The following is a 22,314-nucleotide window of genomic DNA, read 5'->3' as shown; positions in this document are numbered from 1 at the left end:
AAATACTGTTTCCATTTGTGTGTCCTCACTGGAGGTGGCTTGTGCTAAAACTCTTGTCTACAGCTGGTGCTGTGTGTGTACACTTTACCAGATGGTCCCCCTAGGCACCAGCTGATTCAATTTTTAAAAACTTCAGTCTAGGATTCTCATATATAGAGAAGTCCCATGTTAAGGATAACAGCTAAGCCTGAGATAACTCTGCAGTAAATGGATGAGTTAACAGATTGAAGAGGGACTTAACAAGGGCAGCACTACAGCATATTTATGGGAGAAACAAAAATTGTGAATCAAGCCTCACAGACAAAAAAACTGAACTCTCTATTTCACATATCTTCCCTTATATGACAAGTACAGTTGAACAGTAAATTTTGAGCCAGTGCATTACAATTTCTACTTGTTCACTGTCTGATGATGCAGAAAATTTCCTTTTTGCAAAGTAGAAAGCAGGGAATTTCAGTGAGAAGCTTAAAAATCTCCTATGAACTCTTTGTTCTGTAGGATTGATTTACATGAAAATTTTGCCCCAATTTTGCCACATCAATTCATAAATTTAATTTATTCAGCGTAGTCATTGAGTGAGGAAGCAGTTATAACTACAGCCATATGACTGATTACAATAATTTAATCACATTGATTTAAGAGTTACTGCTGTGAAATCAGTGCAAAGACTTTGAAGATGTAGCTTTATGGCTTTAAAAACACATAACTGGCTTGAAGATAAATAAAACTTTGGATGCATCACATTGTGACATCTTTTTCCAAACAAATTATTTGAAACCATTACAAGTCATATTACTTCATCTTCCTTTGATTTAAAACATCAAATATTTTTAAATTATATTTCACAAAGCTGGTTTTCACTGTATACGATGACTATTAGGAGTACAGGCACCTACAAAAAGCCCACATTTCTCAGACACAGAAACAAAGGTTTGCTACAATTGCTCCATGTATTTTTAAACAGATTAATACAGCACTGCAGAAGAGCTCAGCCCCCAATGTTAAAAAGATCTCTTTGCCAGACCTGTCTTTCGTACACAATTTTGAAACAAGTTAAAACATATGTAACTATAGTCTTTTGTATCCTTCTGAACTGAAGGTCCAGTTCCAGATGAGGTAAACAATTTTCTCTAGTTCTGATTATTTTAAAACTAATTTGGAACGTGGAAGAGTTTGACAACAGTCGCTATGTTACTGCTTGGAATCAAAAATCCAATCAAATTGCTGCAACACTGAACCTCCATTTTCTGACAGAATTGCCACAAGACAAACAATGTGAATTTTTTCTAGAAATATTTAGGCACAAACATATTTTCAGTGTTCAGCCATTCCAGCTATGTAGCCTTTGAAACATACCTTGGTAGTTTGGGAAGCGCTGGTAAAACAGAGCCTGTTCGTCTGTAGTTAAAAAAGCCTCCAACCGCTAACACTCCAATTATAATGATTAGTATGACTGTCAACAGCACTGCTACTGCTGCTATCAAAGACAGAAGAATAAGCAACATTCAAGCAAACATAGTTGACTGTAAAAAGTATCCCAGAGAATTAAAAGCTTGGCCTTCCAAAGGCATCATAGTGAGTTATTACACATCCTTAACTCAAAATATCAAGGGTAATATATACTTGAAGCTTACTTGTTCCAGGAGGCACTCCCTTTGACAATCCTATTTCACAATAATTCCCGGTGTAGCCATAAGAACACCTGTGAATACAAGTAGAACAGCTGAATGACTGACTTTTAAGTCTAGGATCTTAGTGTTATTATTATATTCTGTAATATTTATCCACATGCCATAAATTTTAACTCTGTGCTTAGTAATGATATGTTTCACTGACTGTAAAGATAATGTCTATTATCTGTTTAGAATTAAAAATGGAAATAAGTGCCCAGTCAGACAAAGCCAGTCACTGAAGGCAAAAGATTTTATTTCAGTGGCGCATTGATGGCACCTAGTGGCTGTTCCAAGACACATTTACTGAGTATTACTCTTCATACAGGTTTGCCCTGTTGTTTTTTTTTTTTCCCAAACAGATGCACTGATTATTTATTTTATTTATTTATTTATTTATTTAAATTTTTTGCATTACATTTTCCCAACAGATGCATCACTTATTTGCTGATATTTTTATGCTTGTATGTGTTTTTCTGTTGTTATTACCAACATACTGTTGCCTAAGTACAGCATCTTCTGAAGCATTTCCAACACATTTCAAAGCCTTGAATTGTTCTGTGTGACTAAATCAGTACAATCTGATGCAGAACTACCCTAACAACATACTGACTTACTTGCATTTCGGAAGACCACTTTCATCTATATAGCATGTTCCTCCGTACATGCACCTGCATGCTGGTGGCATTGTGGGAGGGGATTCAATAGCTGCAAAAATTGAAAGCCACGCATAGGTTATCAGGACATCTTCAGCCAAATAAATTATATTACAGAAAATTTTATTTATTTCCACAGACCTTATGTATACAAACTTACAGACTACCTTCATTATTAACTTTGCTTTTTTATGCACATACTTATTTTTATTTTTCTGCCAAATCAACTTATTTTAATTGAAGTAAAACCTCTTCTCAGAAAATAATGGCTTATTCAGTAAAAATAGGCAGAAGTAACTCAGAAGTTGCACGTGCCATCACTCTATTTTGCTTGTGCAATGGAGCCCACCACCCCCCTTCAAAACTGTCTATTCAGAAAGCAGCAACATTTCACCTCCTTCACCCAAACTCTTTGATCCAAGCAGCTGGAAGAGTTATACAGAGAGGACTAAGAAGTGGTAATGCATTTATTTATGCAGAAAAACGGTGGATGGAAGTGAGTTCACAGCAATAAACAGCAAATAGGAAATTCCATCAACAGTGTTAAATATCCTTATTTAAAAGTGTATTGTACACTTCCATTACTATTACATCACTTTACTAGCTCCTCCCTCTGCAGCTCACACCTTATGGCAATAGGAGACAGCATCATCATTTATTAAGAAAATGTAAGTCAGAGGTAAGGAGGTTAAGTCTGTGTTAAAAATAAAAATTAAAAAAAAAAAAGAAATTTTATCTTTTAATACAAAAAGAATTCAGAGAAGATTAGCCATATAAAAGATGTCTGACATAATGCTGTAAAATTTAATTTATTAGATAAATGTTGCAAGGACATATTGTATACCATCCACATCATTGTAATCTGGGAGTGCTAAAGAAATAGAAATCTTGCAGTGGTGTACTTTTTTCTCAGGAAAGGCTGAGCAATTCTATATACTTTGTGCTCATGGAAACTCTGTGAGGGCTCTGATGCAATGCAACAACCAAGCACTAACTTCTAGTGCTTAAAAGGTTGTCCAGTACGTGATAATTATATAATAAGAATAAAAGCCAGATGACCTGACTTAAATACACCTGCTGTATCAGCCAGATCATCCCTCCATATGTCTGATTCAGTAAAGTACTTGCATTCTGAAAGCAAAACTTCCTCTGTTTTCATTTCCAGTTTCACAAATTATTTTACCTGCATCACACTCTGTGCTGCTTCCTTCTACAAACCGAGTTCCTTGAGGACAAGCACAGGTGTATCCCATTGGTCTTAGCAAACAGAGATGGCTGCAGACATCTTTACAAGGATTAGGCACTGGAAGGGGAGAAAAAAAAAAAAAGTGTGATAAAGGCAGCTGAAGAAGTAATTCAGAATATTCCTGAGATATGGCAGGGGATTCCATATCAAACACCAAAATTCCAAAGTCTAGATCAATTTTTTAAAACAAGTGATGCCCAAACACCACATTTCCATCAAAGCCTTTATCTGCCTTTTCCTACATTCTTCCTAAGTGAGAGACCATGGCTGTTGAAAGCCAGAAAAGCACCAGAAAGCAAAGAAACAGAACATCTCTAAGGAATGTGGAGCTTTCTGATTCTGAAAGCTAAAACATCTTTGAAGAGGGGGTGTATGCTGGATTATCCTCTGGACATCCCTCTTGTCATTACTGGAGGCATGTCATAGTTGAAATGTCCCCCTCATAAATAAAAACACTTTGCATATACCAGGATAAACTCATATTGTGACTGCCATCTCTATGACAGTTCCAAGATAGAGGGTAAGAAGGGAAAGAACTTGACTATGACCCGTTACTAAAAGACTCTGAAGAGCAGTGTGATATTCTATTGCTGATTTCATTTCGGGTATGTAGAAAACACCTGCCAGACACCCCCTCCCTTTTATTTCTTCTTAAATTTTCAGAAATACATATTATCACATTATTAGAATACTAAGCTCTTTGAAAACATGGGTACCAACTTCAATCTCTTAGCAATAAATGGCTCATCCAGGATGCTGATCACCTACCTGACTGATTGTATCTATGCTGGTGATAGATGCGCACTTGAGTAAGCCACGGATTTACCGTCAACACTTTCACTTTTTCTCCACTTCCAAATTTATCTTTCTTCCAGACTTCTCCTCGTTCTTTAGCTATCCAATATAAATGGCCTTCAAAGACATCAAGGCTGTATGGACTTCCTACTTCTCAAAGGAACCAAACAATGGACTGTCAGCAAGCACATCTCTAGCAGGAGCAATACAACTGCTGTTCTTCTTCAGCTAAATATATCAGCTAATCTTTCATTTTATGACGTTTATAGCTGTAGATATGTATTATCACATGGCTGACCACTTAATGCTGCTGTACCTGCAGACAACTTAATAATATACATAAGAAAGCATGAATCCAATTTTCCACAAGGTTCCTAGATTAGTCATGTAAGGTACTCTCAGGGAATCTAATACCCAGGCATCATGAGCTCTGAACCTGGTGTGTTCTTTATCCCTGTATAAAGGAGGAGCAAACACTACCAAGACTTTGAAAAGCTCTTGAAAATCTAACTTCGCACATGAAAACCAAGTGCTTGTTAGCACATACTTTGGTTACTACTACATGGATTCCACAGTAAATTCTTACCTCCATGTAATACTACGGTTCTGTCTGTCCCATCAGGTCTCATGGATTCAATAATATTTTCTTTAGAATCACTCCAATAGATCCTATCGTTGTTCAAATAATCAATAGAAAGACCTGTTGGCCAGCCAAGGTCTTCAGAGATCAAAGTTTGTCTTTGCTGTCCGTCCATCCAGGCACGTTCTATTTTTGGCTGTCTTCCCCAGTCAGTCCAATACATGAACCTGAAAGGACGCAACCACAATTTAGCGTAATTCAGAATTTGGTTGCCACAATCATCCACTGAAGATTCATGGAACAGGTTAGTTGTGGAACATAACATTGCTCAGCAGTTGATGTTTTGCAGGTGAGATTAGCAAAGTCATGCTGAGTTAACTGAATAAGCATGTTTCAAAGACAGAAGATAAATACCAAAGAAGAATGTTTGCAACTTGTGACCTTATGTGGAAAGAGAGTGGTTTCAATGGCAATGTCTCATTCTCAGTGGAAGAAAAACAACTGACTACTCTGGGCATTCATGAGTCACGAAAAAGCTGCAGAGCCCAAGTGACTTCAAGAAACCGTGCTGCTTCACTGCAGCCATGAGATGCACATACAACAACATCCTGTGATCCATCATTTAATACAAGATGGAGCAAGCACAGCTGTTGAATGTACCAGCACATTTACACTGTTTTCCACTGAAAGTGGGTATTTCTGTACTACTTGGAGCCAGTAAAGAGAGGTTGCCATCAATTTCCCTATTTCAGTTGTAACAGAGAAATTTGGTGGGCACACAGTCTTACAGAAAGGAGATTTTTATTTGGTCTACTTGGTGTCATCACCAATGCAAGCACCTATACAAAATATAAACCTAAAATATGTTCTCATGTATACAATTTTCCTGACATGAGTAAGAGGAAAACCCTGAATTTGATCAGGAAAGCACTCCCATACTCTCTCCTGTAAAGTTTACCATTGTGGGGTTTTGGTACTGAATGGCATTGAAAATAATTCTGAGAAGTCCTGTAGTACTTACCCACTTTTTGGATTGACGGCAATAGCTGCTGGTTGATCCAGTAGAGAAAAGATAAGCCATTTTCTGTACCGTCCATCTAATTTTGCCACCTCTATACGATTAGTCCCTGAATCAGTCCAGTAAAGATGTCTGAATTAAACAAAACAGAACATTCCAAAAGTAAATAGCTTATACATGGGAGAGGAATAAAAAAATCTTCAAAAAAAAGCTACATCAAAACCAAACAAAATTAATAAAATGAAACAGAATTGATTACATCTGAACTTTTTCAGTCTGGAACATCCAATTCCTAGATATAGGAGTTTAGGAGATATGATCCACAGGCTCTCTAGTTTTCTCCTCTGTGGAAGTTTCTGTAGCTGCCTCTGTTCCCTGTCAAATAACCATCACTGAAGCGATGCTGAGAACTTTCATTGTTACTTTTAAGCACCAGAGAAGGCTAATAAGCATCTTTACAGATTCAGTTTTCCAGGTAACAATCAAGTTCATTACAAATAAAAACTTATCTACCATGCAGTTTATGGGGCAACTTTGAAGCTATCCAATTTATACGTCCACAGCTTCTTTCTAGATTTTTGTCTTCTCACAGAGTTGTTAATGAATAGTTACCATGTAAGATGAAAATGCTTTTAGTCCTTACAGATAGGGCACTTGGTCCATTCTTCTTTGGACTTAGCTTATCTTTATCATCTTGCCTATATTTTTTTCAACTTACATAATACACGTAACTCACTCAGTAATATCTACTCACTAATCACACACTGCCTTCTGATGGAATAAGTTATCCCCTAGGTGTCTTGGGAATGTGAGATAATACTACAGTTTCTGTTTTGCAGATAGGCAGAAGAACTAAGTGCCTCAAAACACCTGTATCAGTTTTTATATCATGTGCAGACACTTAAAATTGATTTTAAAAAATAAATAAAACTATCAAAATTGCCCTGGAATCAGTATACCATTGTTTGCAGTACTGAAGATGCTAGCCTCACCATGATGCTGGTGATATATGTCCTCAATTCTTTATGTTACAGATTTCAAATACATTTGATAGAATTTATTTATATTTGTGAATTGAAATTCAGACACTCCCTCCCACCCCCAGAGACATTCAGTTTTCAGATGTCCTGCAGTTCACAAAGCTAACAGCAAAATAACTTGAAGCTGGAGGTTAGCCCAGGCTTTATTACACAGATCTTAAATAAATAAATAAATAATGCTAGAAGACGTAACTTTCCACTTGTCATGAGTGGCAGAATTTTTCAGGCTAGTAAATAGCTTCAGCCTGCCAGACTGGCTTTATTCTGCTCTAGAAATCAGCACGACATACTTTATGAGCAACTCTCTAACTATTTTGTAGAACTCATCACCTAACATAGCATACATCACCTAACACAAGGAATCTCAATGACAGAAACTGTGTATCAGGCCCTGAACTGGAAACAGAAGTCTTTTTCCAATCTTTGCCTACTCATATACTTGAAGCATTACAAAAAAAATCTTTTTTGCCATCATCACAATTCAGCATTAAGTGCCACCTAGCTACAATCCAGATCTTAGGCATCTTCCAGTCATACTCTAAGGATATAAAATATAAACATTACTAATTATAGTTGATAACTATGTAATACAGGGGAAGCAGATGCCTAAGCTCCTTCTTTTAGCTTTCAGTTTTCCAGAAAAGTCATGCTTTACAATGATCTGCACGCCATTCTTCCTCACCCTATTGACAACATCATCAGGAACATCCAGAATTTGTGAACCACATTCAGAAGACTGACTCTAGAATCCTTCTGACATGAAGGCCAGCATATTATCACCTAACTGACACACAACTGATCTGCCAGCTGTGGAGTAATGTATATTTCCTCAGAGAATAGATGGTGCAGTCAGCAACATGCCCTTGGCCTATTAACTGCTGTCTGGGCAAACAGAACTTACTACAGGCTTTTGAACTACCAATTTTTATTCATTTATTTATTCAGGTATTTTGAGACCAAATATGTTGAGACAGAGAGAATCCATAAGGAAAAAAATGGATTTTGCACTGCCTGATCAAACCCTTGACATATTCAGTCTACAACATTTTTCTAGCTTCTCAGTGCACTTACCTCCCAACCCAGTCAACAGCCAACCCATCAGGATTAACTATGTATCTGAGATTCAAATCAACTTCCTTTGTAGGATTGTTTCTACTGCTGTCAAATGTGGGCAGATAGGCACGTTTGATGGCTCCAAACTGAGAACCCTGCCCCAGAATGCTGAAGTACACAATACCTTAAAAAATAAATCAAGGATAATTTTTAATGTTTAGTCATTCCTCATATTTTGAAAATCCTAATCTTTCTGAGCCTTTTATGTCAAGAGACTAGTTCAATTTTTAAATTCATAAAAAACAGAATATTCTGCATTAATTACATTGTGTTACTGCACATATTTTAAAGCCATTTATCATAGTTAAGAAGCACATCTAAAAACATCTTGGCCTAGATCATCAAGAAATGTGTTACATTTTTCAAGAGAAGATGATTTTAGCTTTGAACCCTTTGCACAGGATTTTGAGTTTAGATCAGGTCTTTCAAGACTTGAATCAAGGTTTGGGGATTGGCAAAAACAGAAGAGAAGAAAGGGGTTTGTTCATAGCAATCCTCTACTATTGCATAATCCTAAAGAGCAACAATTCCACAGCTGAACTCATATCAAAACAAAAGGAAAAACAGAATAAAAACTAGCTACACCAAAGCAAAGTATTAAAATGAACCACACTGATGCTGAAGAATCAAGCAGAGAGGATGGGCACATTCAGCCAAGACACGGCCAGTTAATCTAGTTCGATTTTGATTTCCAACATAAATTAAATACCTATGCTACCGAAATGTGTCTTTTCAAACAAACAACTGTACGGCTGAGTACTCATGTTCTACATATACTCACTCAGGCCTATTCCTTCAGGGTCCCAGTCATAATCCAGAGCTTGGATGCGCTCCTGGTTATCGATATAGTCAGAGTACTGTTCTGATGAGATATTGTATCTTCGAATCCGCACATTATCTGGCAGCAGTAACAATGGAGGATTACCTAGGAAATGATAATGAACTTTACTTCCTTGTATTTTTAGGAAAAAAAAACAACAGATAAAAGTCATTTACATTTAAAACTAAACTCGTGTTTTCACAGGTTCTCACTGAGTAAGCGGCAGAAAGGACAGAGGGCCACCCCTAAAGCTTCAGAGCTTTAATGTATTTTTTTTTTTAGTTAAAAAATAAATAAATAAATTTGGAAAATTCATTAAAAACACTGGACATGCTTACCAATGAAAACAGTATTGTCCTTTTCACCATAGACTTTGTGCAGCCATAATCACTAAGGCAAAAATCCTTAAAAATTCTTGAACATCACAGTGTTGGCATACTGACACGTCACGTTTCAAAAATGGAATGCAGCTACACACAGTGCAGCTCAGCTTAAGCACCTTACCAAATGGGGAATGATTTTGGTAACTACAAAAAAATTGCCAGTATCCTGATCCAAGAACTGTCTCATTTCTTCTACCCAATGTATCTATAGTCAGAAGAACGCTCTCCTACATGACCACAGGTTAATTTGAGGTTAGCCTCAGTACTCTAATAATTTGAGTTATACTCAAGTAGAGTACTATTCCCACTCAAGTGGGAGTAGTAGTCCCAGCTGGCTCACTGTTGGTGAGAACATGCAATTGTACAGCCCTTTTGTCAATGACAAAGTCCAGCTGGGAGTCATGGACATCTTCACAAAACCCGTAAGAAGTGAAAAGGTATTCACCCAGGCAAAGAATACCTCATTTACCAGTGCCTTTTCCAACTAATAAACCTCAGTCTATTAAGTGTTTATCTGAATACAGATCCTTTTCCCCCTAAGACATGCACAACTATGGAACAATAAGGGAAGTGACTCCATTCTCTAGTAAGCACACAATTCACTGCAGAAATGGGCAGCTTTACCAATAAAGAAAAAGACCTGATATTCTCTGTGTCTTCTGAAAACACCTGATTATCAGGCCCACAGCAGACACAAGCAAAGAAAGCCCTCATTTGTAAGTGCTGTGAGCTTGTACTACAAAGAGTGATACGGTTCTGGGCATAGACAGAACTTCAGGCACAAGCAATTTCACAATGTTATCAGCTACAATCATGATATCTTATATCACAGAGCCATGAAAATATCTACATGTCTAGAATATCTAGGTGATTCCTGAATAAAACCTATGAAGAATAATTTCAAAGAACTAGATCTGAGACACCAGCACATAAAGAAGTTGCCGAGCAGAAACCCAGGTACCATATTGCTACCATGCATCTCTGAAAGCTGCTACAGTGTAAGTAATTTTGTAAATATGATGTTGTTTCAGTCTTTCATATAATACTACCGTGTTGTCAATTTTTTCTTCAGCTCTGTATTATTACTACTCAACTATAATTATCTTCTGAATCAACTATCTACCTATTCAATGGCTGTCACACACTGTAGTCACTGCACTGAGGTATGTCAAAAAAACTAATGATTGAAGTTAAATATGGGCCAAAGTCCTTCTGTTTGTGTGCATCAGTCCATGAATAAGAAATAAGCAACCTGTCATCAAAGTGCCTTTGATTTGTACCAGTTTAATGCAACTTTCTTCTGATTAATTCTTTTGTTGCAAAAACCTAAACTTCAGGAATAGGCAGCATTAATTTCCTTCTGCTGACATCCACAGGATAAGCAGACTTTTGTTTTAGAGAAAATTTCAGGTGAAAGAAAGGCGGTGATCCAAACCAAAATATTATTTTTAATATTTACAACTGGAAGCAGAGATAAGCATTTCTCTTCCTGATTATGGAATGAGTGGAAAACACACATAATATTATGCTACAGAATAAAGTTTGGTTTTCATTATCCCCTTCCATAAAAAGAGATGATTGTATTCATTAAGTTGCTGTACAACACTTGCTCGTTACAGGTAGTGATCAATCTTGCTGTCAGTTAACATACCATTAGCTGCACACTGCTTCCCTTGTTGATCACCCACAGATCTGAAGCCATCTGCACAGAAACATTCATAGCTTCCTTTGGAATTTTTACAGTCTTGGGTGCATGTTCCGAAGATCTCACATTCATTGATATCTACACATAAGCAGAGAAAAGATACCTAGAGTTTAAGCTCTCCTTCCACATCCTGGCCATCTTTACTCCATGAAGCATTAGCTTATCCCTTCCCCACATAAGCTAAAAGATCTGTGATAATAAATTATTTTTAAAATCAGCCTTAGTTTTCTAAAAGAACTTCTAATCACTTATTTAACATAAGTCTTAACTATAAATTGCTAACAACTGTATAGCTTATGTTCAACAGATTGCTTTTAAGAGACATATTTTTCATTGTGTATTTTTGTGTTAAATCACCAAGGAAAGACAAAAGATGAGGCATGACTACAATAAGATGCAAGAGCAACCCTTGTTGAAATGTTGAAACACAGATACCTAGTCCCTAAGAAACAATATCAGCCGGAAGGACAGGGAGGAATGCCCTTTGATTGTGTTTAATAAAGCCACACAAATTGTCCACAAGATCTGGGAGCAACAAACAGAAGTGATCTTGTCAAAATATACTGAAATGGTAACCACAACCACACTATACTGCATAATCACTACCAACAGCCTTTGAGTAAACTCCTCCATATTTTATCTGCATATAAGCAAGAAAAAGCATGGCACAATAAACCTCTACTGAAGTTTGTTGTTTTTTTTTTACTTTTCTGTTCTGAAACAGAACCAAATGAAAGTGTAACCTTCAGTAAGTTTTCTATTAATAAGGAAAAATAATAGCAAGTTTTCATCCTTCAAATTGCAAAGATACAACTACACCTATATACCAAAAAGCAAGAATGTATACCCACAGCTAATAAAAGCCTAAAAAAAATGAACTGTGGAGCCACCTCTTTACTGAATGAAGCCTGCATGTTAGAAAACATGATTCAGCGAAATGGTTTAAGAAGCATGTGGTAAATGTACAAACATCCTGTTATAATGTAGGAGTGAGTAGACATATTAGAATGATGAAGTGACAGGTCACTGAACACTGATCAGTGAGAAGATGTTTAGAAGAATGAAAATACCATCACAGGAGTTTCGGTTAATCTCACTGGCCTTGTACCCTGGTCTACAGGAACAGATAAAGCCTCCTTCATTCAAGTTGGTACAGTTATGTTCACAGATATTTTCGGCACAGGTTCGTTCTGTTCCAGTATCTGAAAAAGGTAGGAATTAGACAATTATAACCATTAAAAAAATGTGATAAGTGATAATTAAGTGATAAGGAGGTTGTAATTTTGATCATTATTGTCTATTTGAAAAGCATTTTCAATGGATAATGTTAGTTTTCCTTCTGTTTTTTTCCTAAGTGAAATCCAATTAATGTGAACATCCTTTCTCTAAGGCAAACTAAAACTGGGTGGTAAAGGTCAGTCAAAAGAACTTCCAACTAAGAATAGTTTCACTATAGAAGTAGGTGAACAGGGTCAGAGTAACAGCCATAAACATCCAACTCATCTCCCTTAAGAGAATCTGCAGCAACTGCAGAAACTAAGACGCATGACTAACTCCTACCTTTGCCAAGCAACTTCTTTCTTACCCAGTCCTTTCTCATTACCTAAACAAAAAGTGTTCTCAACTGCTGCCATACATGCCACAGACCACATATTACTTATATCTGGAAATTAGAAAAGATGACAACATACTCATCCAGTACCTAATCAAAAGCCTAGTGAAGTCAATACAGGTCATTGCACCAAATACACTGCCCTTTAAAGAAATGCCTATAACAGAAAAGGTACGTGAGGTATTCTGTATCAAATAGAAAATTACACTCTTCTCAACACATAAAATTATATTGATTCTGACTTACTCTACATATATACAAAGTCCTTCAAAATTCAGATTGTATCTAAGTAGGAAAGAAATAAAGAAATAACATATGGTTTATTGACAGCATGAGAAAAGATAGAAATGTATGACAAAAGCATTACATATTAAGGTCATTATCTCCTTTATAACATATACATCCCAGTCCTAATTAATTTTAAACACCTCAATTTCATATATATGTAGAAGCATAAATTCATTGTGTAGATACATACACACATACAGAGCTTTTCTCTCAACATCTCAGGTTTCTGATATTGGTAAGACTGGGAACGTTATCATCTGACCTACGTTTATATCTATTCACAAACGGTAGAATGCTGACTGCTAGGCATCTGATTTGCACCGTTTCAGATCCTTCTTATATTTTCATCAAGTTATTGCATTAGGTTATATTACCTAAAGACCATCAGGGATAGTAAGTGATACAGCTACTTAAGAAGGGACTGCACTATAGGATCACAAGTTATTTGTGCTTTGCAAGCATGCTGGATTGTAATTCACTAGTGTATTATTTGGCACACTTTCACCTGAAGCCATTGAAGCAAACTAAAATTGCAAGTATATGGTCATATTACTACTCTATAACTCTCTTTATATGAATGTATAGAGAGTTGGGTTTTTATTTTTTTCAGATTTCATCAGAATAGTCTCTTGCCTCAAAGTTCAAGTCAAAGTTTTTGCATTTAAATGGCTGTTAGTAGATTCATGAGGCATAATTAATAAAAGTTGTGCATGCACAGAGGAACTCAGAGGACCCTCAGCTTGAGTAATGGCTGTCCCTATAGATTTCTGTGTTCTGTCTGTAAAGAGGACAATAGAAGCATCTCAATATATTTTTGATTTCAACAGGGCTGGAACAACTTCTGTGGGTTCAGGATCTGCCCATGAATACTTCTGTAGGTTGGCCTATGGCAATTCCAATTTAACTATTTGGTTGTTCTTGCCTCCATAATGCAACACTTCTCAGAACAAGATTAAAAACAAGATCAAACCTTTTTTTTGTGATGCATAAATGCTATGAGCCTAAAAAAGACTGTTCAGAGCACTTAATTTCTTAGGGCTTTTCACCCAAAGAAAGAAAAAAAATTACATTGTCATGGCTAACCAGATAATCCCAGCATGGGGTAATTAAAAACTAATATGTCTGACTATGCTATCCACGCAGAAACATGTATTGTTATCGCTCTTAGAAATGTTTATTTCAATAGCATTATCATTTTTTATTCAATTAATGTTGTTACTTACTGCAGCCCATTTCATCAAAATGGTCTCCACAGTCGTCATAATTGTCACAGACATAATGTAGAGGAATACAATTTCCATTACTGCACTTGAATTCTTCAGTTGTACAAGGTCTTGGGGTCGGTTCTCTACCTACAGTTGAGAAGAGAAACATTCCTCTATCACAACTTCAGTTACACAGTACCAACAGACAACACTATTACATATTGCTAATGGGGAAGCTGATGCAATGTGGTAAAATAATGACTAGAGTGACATTGGAAGTGTATCATAAAGCTAAGCAACGCCTCCTGACTTCTAGTCACACCCCAGTGAAGTGAAGAAGCCCTTCCACCTCCATGAAATGGAAAGTTAGAAACTTCCTGTTAATAGTAGATTGAACTTTTTTTTTTTTATAATAGTGCAAAGTAATTAATACCCTTTAACTCTATACTATACACACCTGCTGCAGACTTCAAGAGATTGAGTTATAAGTAAAATACTAATTTAAGAAAATTTTGCAATAAAACCAGCAAATACACTAGCTTTTTTTGGTTGCTTAATAAGTAATCAAAAATATGATAAAACTATATAATATAAAAATCAACACAGTCAGTAAGAACTACCTCAGATATCTACGGGCAAAATCCTATTGAATATTAACAGAGCTTCTGCAGGATTTGTCCCTCGACTCTTACTATGTACATAACAGTGCCATGAATTCAGAAGTACCCATTTATCTATTTTTTTTTAAACATCCAATATCCATCCAATCCTTATTTATGATACAGCCAAACAATTTTTTCTTTCTTATTTCGGACATCATAGTAAGTAGACACAATTTAGCTGTTAGTGTTCATAATAAAACACAATTCAATTTTGAAAACCATACATTTTTCACACGAATCATTGCTTATTTTTGCTACTTACATGGAGACCTGTGAACACATAGCACCAATAATTAAAGTTTAAATTATTTTATATTGAACTTTAGTTTTCATATACTTTTGTTTGATTTTGACATTTCTGAAGGCCTTCAGTATTATTAGACACGTCACAATTACCGAATCTCCTATTTGCTGCTAAATTTTGTGTATACATACAGTGTTCTTCTTTTTCATCACTTCCATCTCCACAGTCATCTTCCTGGTTGCACAGCTCATGACTATATACACAGCGATTGTTTTCACATCGGAAACGGAACGGAGATTCACAAACAATATCCACTGAAACCACAGAGATCAAGTCAATCACACTGATACTTCATGCCATTGAGTCGTGAGTTATCCAGATCAGTTTTATCTTGTAACAAAGATGTTCCGACACTACAGACAGCTTTAAAGGCTCACCTTTGAGAATATAAATTATCTGAATTATATCTTTAAATGCAACTGATGCTCTTATTTTAAACATTCCACTTGAAAACATAAAGTATTGTCCTTAGCTCTTTGATATAGCTCTCCCATATATATTAACATCTGCAATGAGAAACATACTATAGGAGGATGAAGTGAACTTGCATATGAAGCAAAGTTCTCAGCACCCATCCTGAAAGTAGTCGGTGAGAATCTCTACTGAAATGAAAATATTTAAATTTTATTTTCTATTTCTTCTCTTTATTATAATTATACATTATATTATGCTTTTTTTTTCATTTTAATACAAATTTTCTCTCTTACAGCAAAGGTGAAGTTCTTCGTCAGAGTCATCTCCACAGTCATTGTCACCATCACATTTCCAGTATGGCTGGATACAGACATGGTTTTTACATTCGAACAACATGGGTGGACAGTATGTACCATTAGGATATCGTGTTGCTGAAAAAAAAATATATTAAATTAAAATTTTGTTTTGTTTTTTCCCTGTTTTCCCTGAAAAAGACTCAGGTTGGTCCTATATATATATATATATATATATATATATATATATATATATATGTATATATATGTAATTTTTTTTAAATACTCTTCTCTCCATAGTAAGAGATGCAGTATGCATCTGCAAAGATCTACAGCAACAACAGCCTGCAAGGACTAAGTACTTATTGGAAGCCACAACTTAATAATTCAGGTTCAGATGAATACTGAAACATAAATTTCATTCCCAGAAGCTTCTGAAAATAAACTGTCACAAATTCAGCAAACGTTGCTTGAAGCTGTTACCACTAGATAAGTAAAAAAGGTATATAATGTCACTGGCACCAAACCTGAATGACCCAAGTACCTATAAAGTACCTAGATATAGGTTTAAAAAAAAAATCTGTTACATCTGTGAAAAACTGAACTAGATCAAAGAAAAAACACATGACTGTCCTAATCCACATAAGTTAAACTTATCTTTGCCCTTTCAGTGGCTTCTCATACACATTTTCCTCCCCTTAAGAAAAGCCAAATATTGTGTGAACACAATTTTGAGAGATTAACTATCACAATGCAAATTCCAGGACATTTCTTCACAGTAGGTCAATACATAGAAGGAAGATGAAAACAGAAAAGTATTTAATTTCATTTGCTTCACTGCTACTTTACTAAACTCTATACACTCCTTTGAGTATTATAAAAACCCATTCCATTACAGAACCTTTTTAGAATACAGTATGACTGGAAGCTGTGGATCTTGCAGCATAAGTGGGAATAGTCAAAAATTTTGATTCAATCATACATCTGTCTTTTGCTGGACTGTGTAAACATATTAATTTCCTAGTATTATGATTGTGTTTACAATTAATGTAAGAGAAGGCAACCCATTCATATATTAAAAAGCCGATTCAAAACATTACACTCCTCAATTTTTACTGACATCACTGAGTGTTGCAAAATTCAGTACCTCTATGGAGTCATCGCAATCTCACTTAAAGAGACAGAAAAGTGCAAGTCTTTCTGGAAGTGAGCTCAATGAACACCAATTGCAAAGCTTGAAACTCACGACAAGTTGTTTCATCAGAGAAATCAAGGCAGTCTGCATTTCCATCACATCTGAAGCGCTCTGCAACACAGTGTCCACTATTACACTGGAAATAACCAGGGTGGCAGGTTCTTAGCTCTGAAAAGATTCAGAAATAACTGTTGAAATGTCTCCTCATTCAAATCCATACAGTGTTTATTTTTTGAGATCATCCGATGGAAAACGGCAACATCCCAGATGATTAAAATATTATCTGCTACTTTTGGTGACCCAGTCAACATTACTCCATTAAAGATGCTTCCCATAAAAGATCATTTTGCAGAAAAAGTTATTGCTTTAGAAACAAAAGTCTGAACATGTAAAAGGTCACATCCAGACAATACACACCACAGTCACGTTCATCTGAATTGTCTTCACAGTCATCATCATGATCACAGACCCAGCGGGAAGGAATGCAGTGCAAATTGTCACAACGGTATTCACTTTCTGTACATTCACGAGGACCTTAATTTAAAATGAAAGTGCAAATGTGTAAAGTTTCCCATCTGTAGATTTAAACATCCACACCTGTCTCATTAAACCAGACAGAAGCTGATAATGTTATATAATCATTAAAACTGAATATTTTAAAAGCCTGTCCCCGTATACTCTTGGCATTTTGTTCAACAATCTATGTCTCTTCTTGACAAGGAAAAAGTATTTGTTTTACCACAGAAGTAATTTTTATTCCAGTTCAGGGAAAATCCAGGTTCATTGCTTTAGAAACTATATAATCCTACATCTGCACACAGGGCAGAATTCAAATGTCACTTCCTACCGGAAAACAGGAATTTGTTTTGTTGTAATGACTGGATTTATCAGTGTTTTTACATATCAAAAATGCTGCCTTGCAACATCACTGTGATAGCCAGCAAAGAAAATACAGCTGTACAAAAAAGCACCAAATGATTGCGGTTGAGATCTGTCTGCCCCATTCTCATAAGAAATAGGATAGTTAAGTCAAAAGCTGAACATGACAGTCAAAAAAGAACTCACTGCAGTTGCGCTCATCAGACTGATCTCCACAGTCATTATCTCCATCACATCTCCAGCGCAGTGGGATACACCGATGATTGTCACAACGGAAATCTCCAGACGGACTGCAAGTCATCTCCTCTGCAGTGCACACGGTTTGCCAACAAAACATAAGACCAGCACACATTAGCATAGTCTTTGAATAAGATATAATGCACACAGAAGTAGACAGAGATTTATGTGACAAAAACTGGACTAAGTACTAGAAGAGTGATTAAGAAACAGCTGAAATAACTATATAGAACTGAGATGGAGACACAAAGAAATAAACTTCATGCTATCAAAGGAAAACATGGATCAATCTTTACAGTGCCACTATTCCAGAACGAGTGGTCCTAATAAATCCCACCCTCTATCCTGCTTTCACAGGAGCAACCGCTCCATCCACAAAATAGTAACTTGAGTTAATGACTACTAAAATGAATGGATTGTATTAGCCTACTAATAAAGAACCCTAGAAAAGAAAAGCATTTATTTTCTGACTAAAGGAGCATGGTTTTGGTGACATACATTTTTACAATTCTACATGCAGAGAAGAAAAATTACAAGGCATCCTGCCCTCACAGAGTGTTAACACTTTTGAGTCTTTTCTGGTTCTGATGTAGTGATGAGATGTCCTCTAAGCTTTGTGTAAAAGCGTATGAGAGGTTTCAACATAAATGTAAGAGTCAGGGAAAGTACCATCATACTTCCCATACTGATGGTTTCAGCAGTACAAGAGGTAAGTAAATGTAGAACACAGCGACAGTTTTAATAGTCTATAATGATTCAGCTCAAGCAAAATATTTCCCAAACATGAGCTGCACAATGAATCACTACACATAGAGGTTCTCCTGAAGACAAATAACTGCCAGGATAATTAACTGACATAAAATAAAAAAAATCCCAGGTACATTATTACTGAAAAGACTTTCGCAAACTCAAGATGTTTATAACTTGAATAAATGTTTTTGGTACAAAATTATGTTGAAATGACCTCCTTCTTCAGACATACCACAGCCTTGTTCATCGCTGTTGTCCCTGCAGTCATTATTCCCATTGCACACTGCCCATAGCGGTATGCAACGGTAGTTGGTTCTACAGCTGAACTGCGTGTGGTTGTCACACCGATAAGCAGGACCCACTGAAATACAAGAGGCAATTGTCAAGAAAAACCATGCTTATTGCTATTTTGACTTTCAAAATCTGTCAAAATTTAGTCAGTTCCTTCTACTAAAAAGAATTATCTGCTATTTTCAGTGTTGTAAAAGAGACAGTAAAATATACATTTTGTGGTACGTTTTCCAATCCATGCTGCTTGTATTCAGCATATACTAGAAACCCATGACAGATTCAAAACACGTTCAATGTGGTTTTCCCTGACTATTTAGTGCTGGAAATGGTGCCAACAGAAGCCCCAAAACCAGAAGCAAGGGAAGGCAACTTGTCCTCATATGGAAAAGCTTGGCTCAAAGCTCTTCCAGATGACCGGTGACTCAAAGACACATGTTGCACGTTGGAAAGCACCACTGGTAAGTGTAGGCTAGACGGTGTTTTGCATTTGTTCTGCTTGTAATTTTTGTTTCTAAATCATGTGCCTATCATCTGCAGAAACTACAGCTTCAAGAAACAAAACTTTGTTTTTGTAAAAAGGATGCCCTATGTCACACTCTAAGGTAAAAAATGATGGAACTGGCATTCCCTGCTTCCACACAAGCAATAGATCATATATGCATATAATCTTGTTCACAGAATATTTTTAGGGACCAAGCACATGAAACTGCTAGATTCAAGGAGGTCAGAGTGAGACACTGTCAGTCTTGATAAGCCAGCCAGCATAAGCAAGCTTCTTCACCTTCAAGAATGAGAAAGCAGTGCATTATCCACACAGAATCTACGTTTCCTAATACTGTTTACTGCATATTAGCAACTTGCAGAAAAAATTCCTTTCCAATAAATTTTCATCCTCAGATAAATTAAGTAATGCAGTTTGCTTTGCATTCAGTGCACCATAGTTTAGGTAGCTTCCTCCAGCTAAATGCTTACTACATTCGTGGAACGGCTCATCAGAGTTGTCGCCACAATCATCATCCACGTCACACTTCCAGGATCCTGGGATGCAGCGGCCATTGTCACACTTAAATTGGCCTGGGGGACAGGTCCTACTTGCACAGTGAGTACTATCTTCATCCGAGTTGTCACCACAGTCATCCTCTCTGTCACACTGCCAGGCTTCTGGGATACATCGTTTATTGGCACATTGCCACTGATGGGTTTCACATTGGTGATTAGCTGGAAGAATATAAATTGGCTATTAGGATGCTGAAATTTACAGGAATAGTCTGCTGCAGCAGCCTTAGGTCAATTGGACACTTATCATGTCTATACCACAAATTGGAAGAAAAAGTCAGTAAAAGTCTAAAACATTAGCATTTACTTGCCCAGTTGAGGTACAGGTTTCTAATGCCACATGGCACATATCCCACAGGCATTCAGTTAGGCTCACTAAGGCTCTACATTCCTCTAGGAATGAGGCAGATACTACCTGCTCCTAAAGAAGAGAGGACTAAATCCAGCACTTAAACACGATTGAGACAGGGGTTCCCAGTTACTTACTAGAGGAGTTATGTGACATTCTGGTTCTGGCTGTACTATCAACTTAGACGCACACTGCCTGATACACCTGTCCCTCTGAGCATGAATGAACACGCCAGAAAACATAGAAGACTGTGCTGATAACAGTTCCATAACCTATAAATGTACATCCTCTGTCCCCAGGGGTAAAGCTTGTTATGCTAAAGTTAGTTGTATCAGTGAACTGGGCGAGATCTGAAGGTCTATGAAAATAGGACTTCATACAAAGCTTCTAGACTTCCTATGTTTCACTGGACACTACCCTACTACTATGTCACAAGTACTGAAAAACTCTTCAAGAGGAAATAATACATTATGATTTCCATACATTTTCTAGACTAAGGGATTCTAACCCCACACACATGATGATGAGCAGAAGGAATGATATAGACCTAAACTGACTTTAAGTGTATACGGTACATCAAACCAGTGACGTTATGCAGCTGCCACTTTATACTTATTAAATGATCCCCTGTGCCATACTTAAAAGTGTAGCTATTCGAAACTCATGTAAAATGAACATTTAATTGTCATTGTTAGAAACACTTTGCTTATGGATAGCAATGAAACTATCAATTATACAACCACAGTGTTTTCTTTTTCCTTTGTTTTACTATGCTTGTAACTGCCAGAAGTACATTATTTACAAGCAGAAGACTAAGGATGTGCTTTTTAAGTTAGGTGTAAGTATGTGGAATAGGACAGGTTTTTCAGGCAATAACATTATTCCACAAGCATAACTAGGCTCTACTGCCAAAATTCTGCTATCACAAACAGCTCTCCAAAACAACCTTCCCACGTGCATTGGGTTTTGTCCAATGTAAAGTGTGAAATTAATTTGTCCCATCACACAAAATTCTAGAACATGGGAAAAATGAGCATGCCTGATGGACTGATCTGTACATTAGGAAGGCTTATATTGATCAGGGCTTTACTCTTGACAAAATACAGAGGATCCTACTTCCAGTATCTAGTAGCTCAGGTTGTAAATTACATCAGTGAAAATTAACTTAAAGGTATAGAAAACATTTACATTTTATACTTTTTTGCTCTCCTCTACCCTGCTTTTGCACTGTGGTATACTGCTCTAGTAGGTGCGAAACTAGAGAATTAGGACCTGCATGTCCCTACCTAACCTCTTGATCTGTAAAAAGCAGATGATAACAATACATATTGTTTACATGTTTCCTACTGGCAAAACTCACTTAAAATTATTACTGGTAACATACCACAAAGTACAGGATCTTCATCTGATCTGTCATGGCAATCTGACTGGGTATTGCACAAGAAATGTGGACTTGTGCAGTTCCCATCGTTACACTGGAACTGACCAACAGGGCAGTATCGGTGTGGACAGGTAGGGGGCTCATCAGAGCCATCTCGACAGTCCCTCTGTCCATCACATTTCCACCAGATAGGAATACACCTAACAAAGAGAAAACAATGTTTTCTTTGTTGAGGAAGCGTCTCTACAGATAAATGACCATCCTTTTACAGCACAAAAGACAATCTCATCTCAGCCTTATTTCCCAAAACTTCCAAGACATCTTGAATTTCATGTCTACTGCTTCATATATGCATATATGCTAATAAAATAA

At 36.6% G+C, this 22,314-nt stretch overlaps 1 protein-coding gene across 1 annotated transcript in view; it reads right to left on the bottom strand.

The window, feature by feature from the left end:
* Window positions 1–22,314, bottom strand: part of LRP2 (LDL receptor related protein 2) — a gene marked incomplete at both ends in the record, with an annotated part of 116,183 nt that overhangs the window by 6,630 nt on the left and 87,239 nt on the right. Inside the window, 20 exon segments of the mRNA XM_084288772.1 lie at window positions 1,357–1,477; window positions 1,635–1,702; window positions 2,288–2,378; window positions 3,510–3,629; window positions 4,341–4,517; window positions 4,954–5,174; window positions 5,969–6,097; window positions 8,077–8,242; window positions 8,900–9,043; window positions 10,973–11,104; window positions 12,097–12,228; window positions 14,150–14,274; window positions 15,225–15,351; window positions 15,805–15,942; window positions 17,051–17,167; window positions 17,417–17,533; window positions 18,065–18,184; window positions 19,098–19,226; window positions 20,129–20,374; window positions 21,946–22,142. Coding sequence (XP_084144898.1) covers window positions 1,357–1,477; window positions 1,635–1,702; window positions 2,288–2,378; window positions 3,510–3,629; window positions 4,341–4,517; window positions 4,954–5,174; window positions 5,969–6,097; window positions 8,077–8,242; window positions 8,900–9,043; window positions 10,973–11,104; window positions 12,097–12,228; window positions 14,150–14,274; window positions 15,225–15,351; window positions 15,805–15,942; window positions 17,051–17,167; window positions 17,417–17,533; window positions 18,065–18,184; window positions 19,098–19,226; window positions 20,129–20,374; window positions 21,946–22,142 — 2,817 coding nt within the window.

This window comes from Netta rufina (genome assembly GCF_964035555.1).
Source record: "Netta rufina genome assembly, chromosome: 6".
In the NCBI taxonomy this organism is placed as follows: domain Eukaryota; kingdom Metazoa; phylum Chordata; class Aves; order Anseriformes; family Anatidae; genus Netta; species Netta rufina.
Note: the sequence above shows the minus strand (reverse complement) of the source record. Positions and strands in the feature narration are given on the sequence as shown.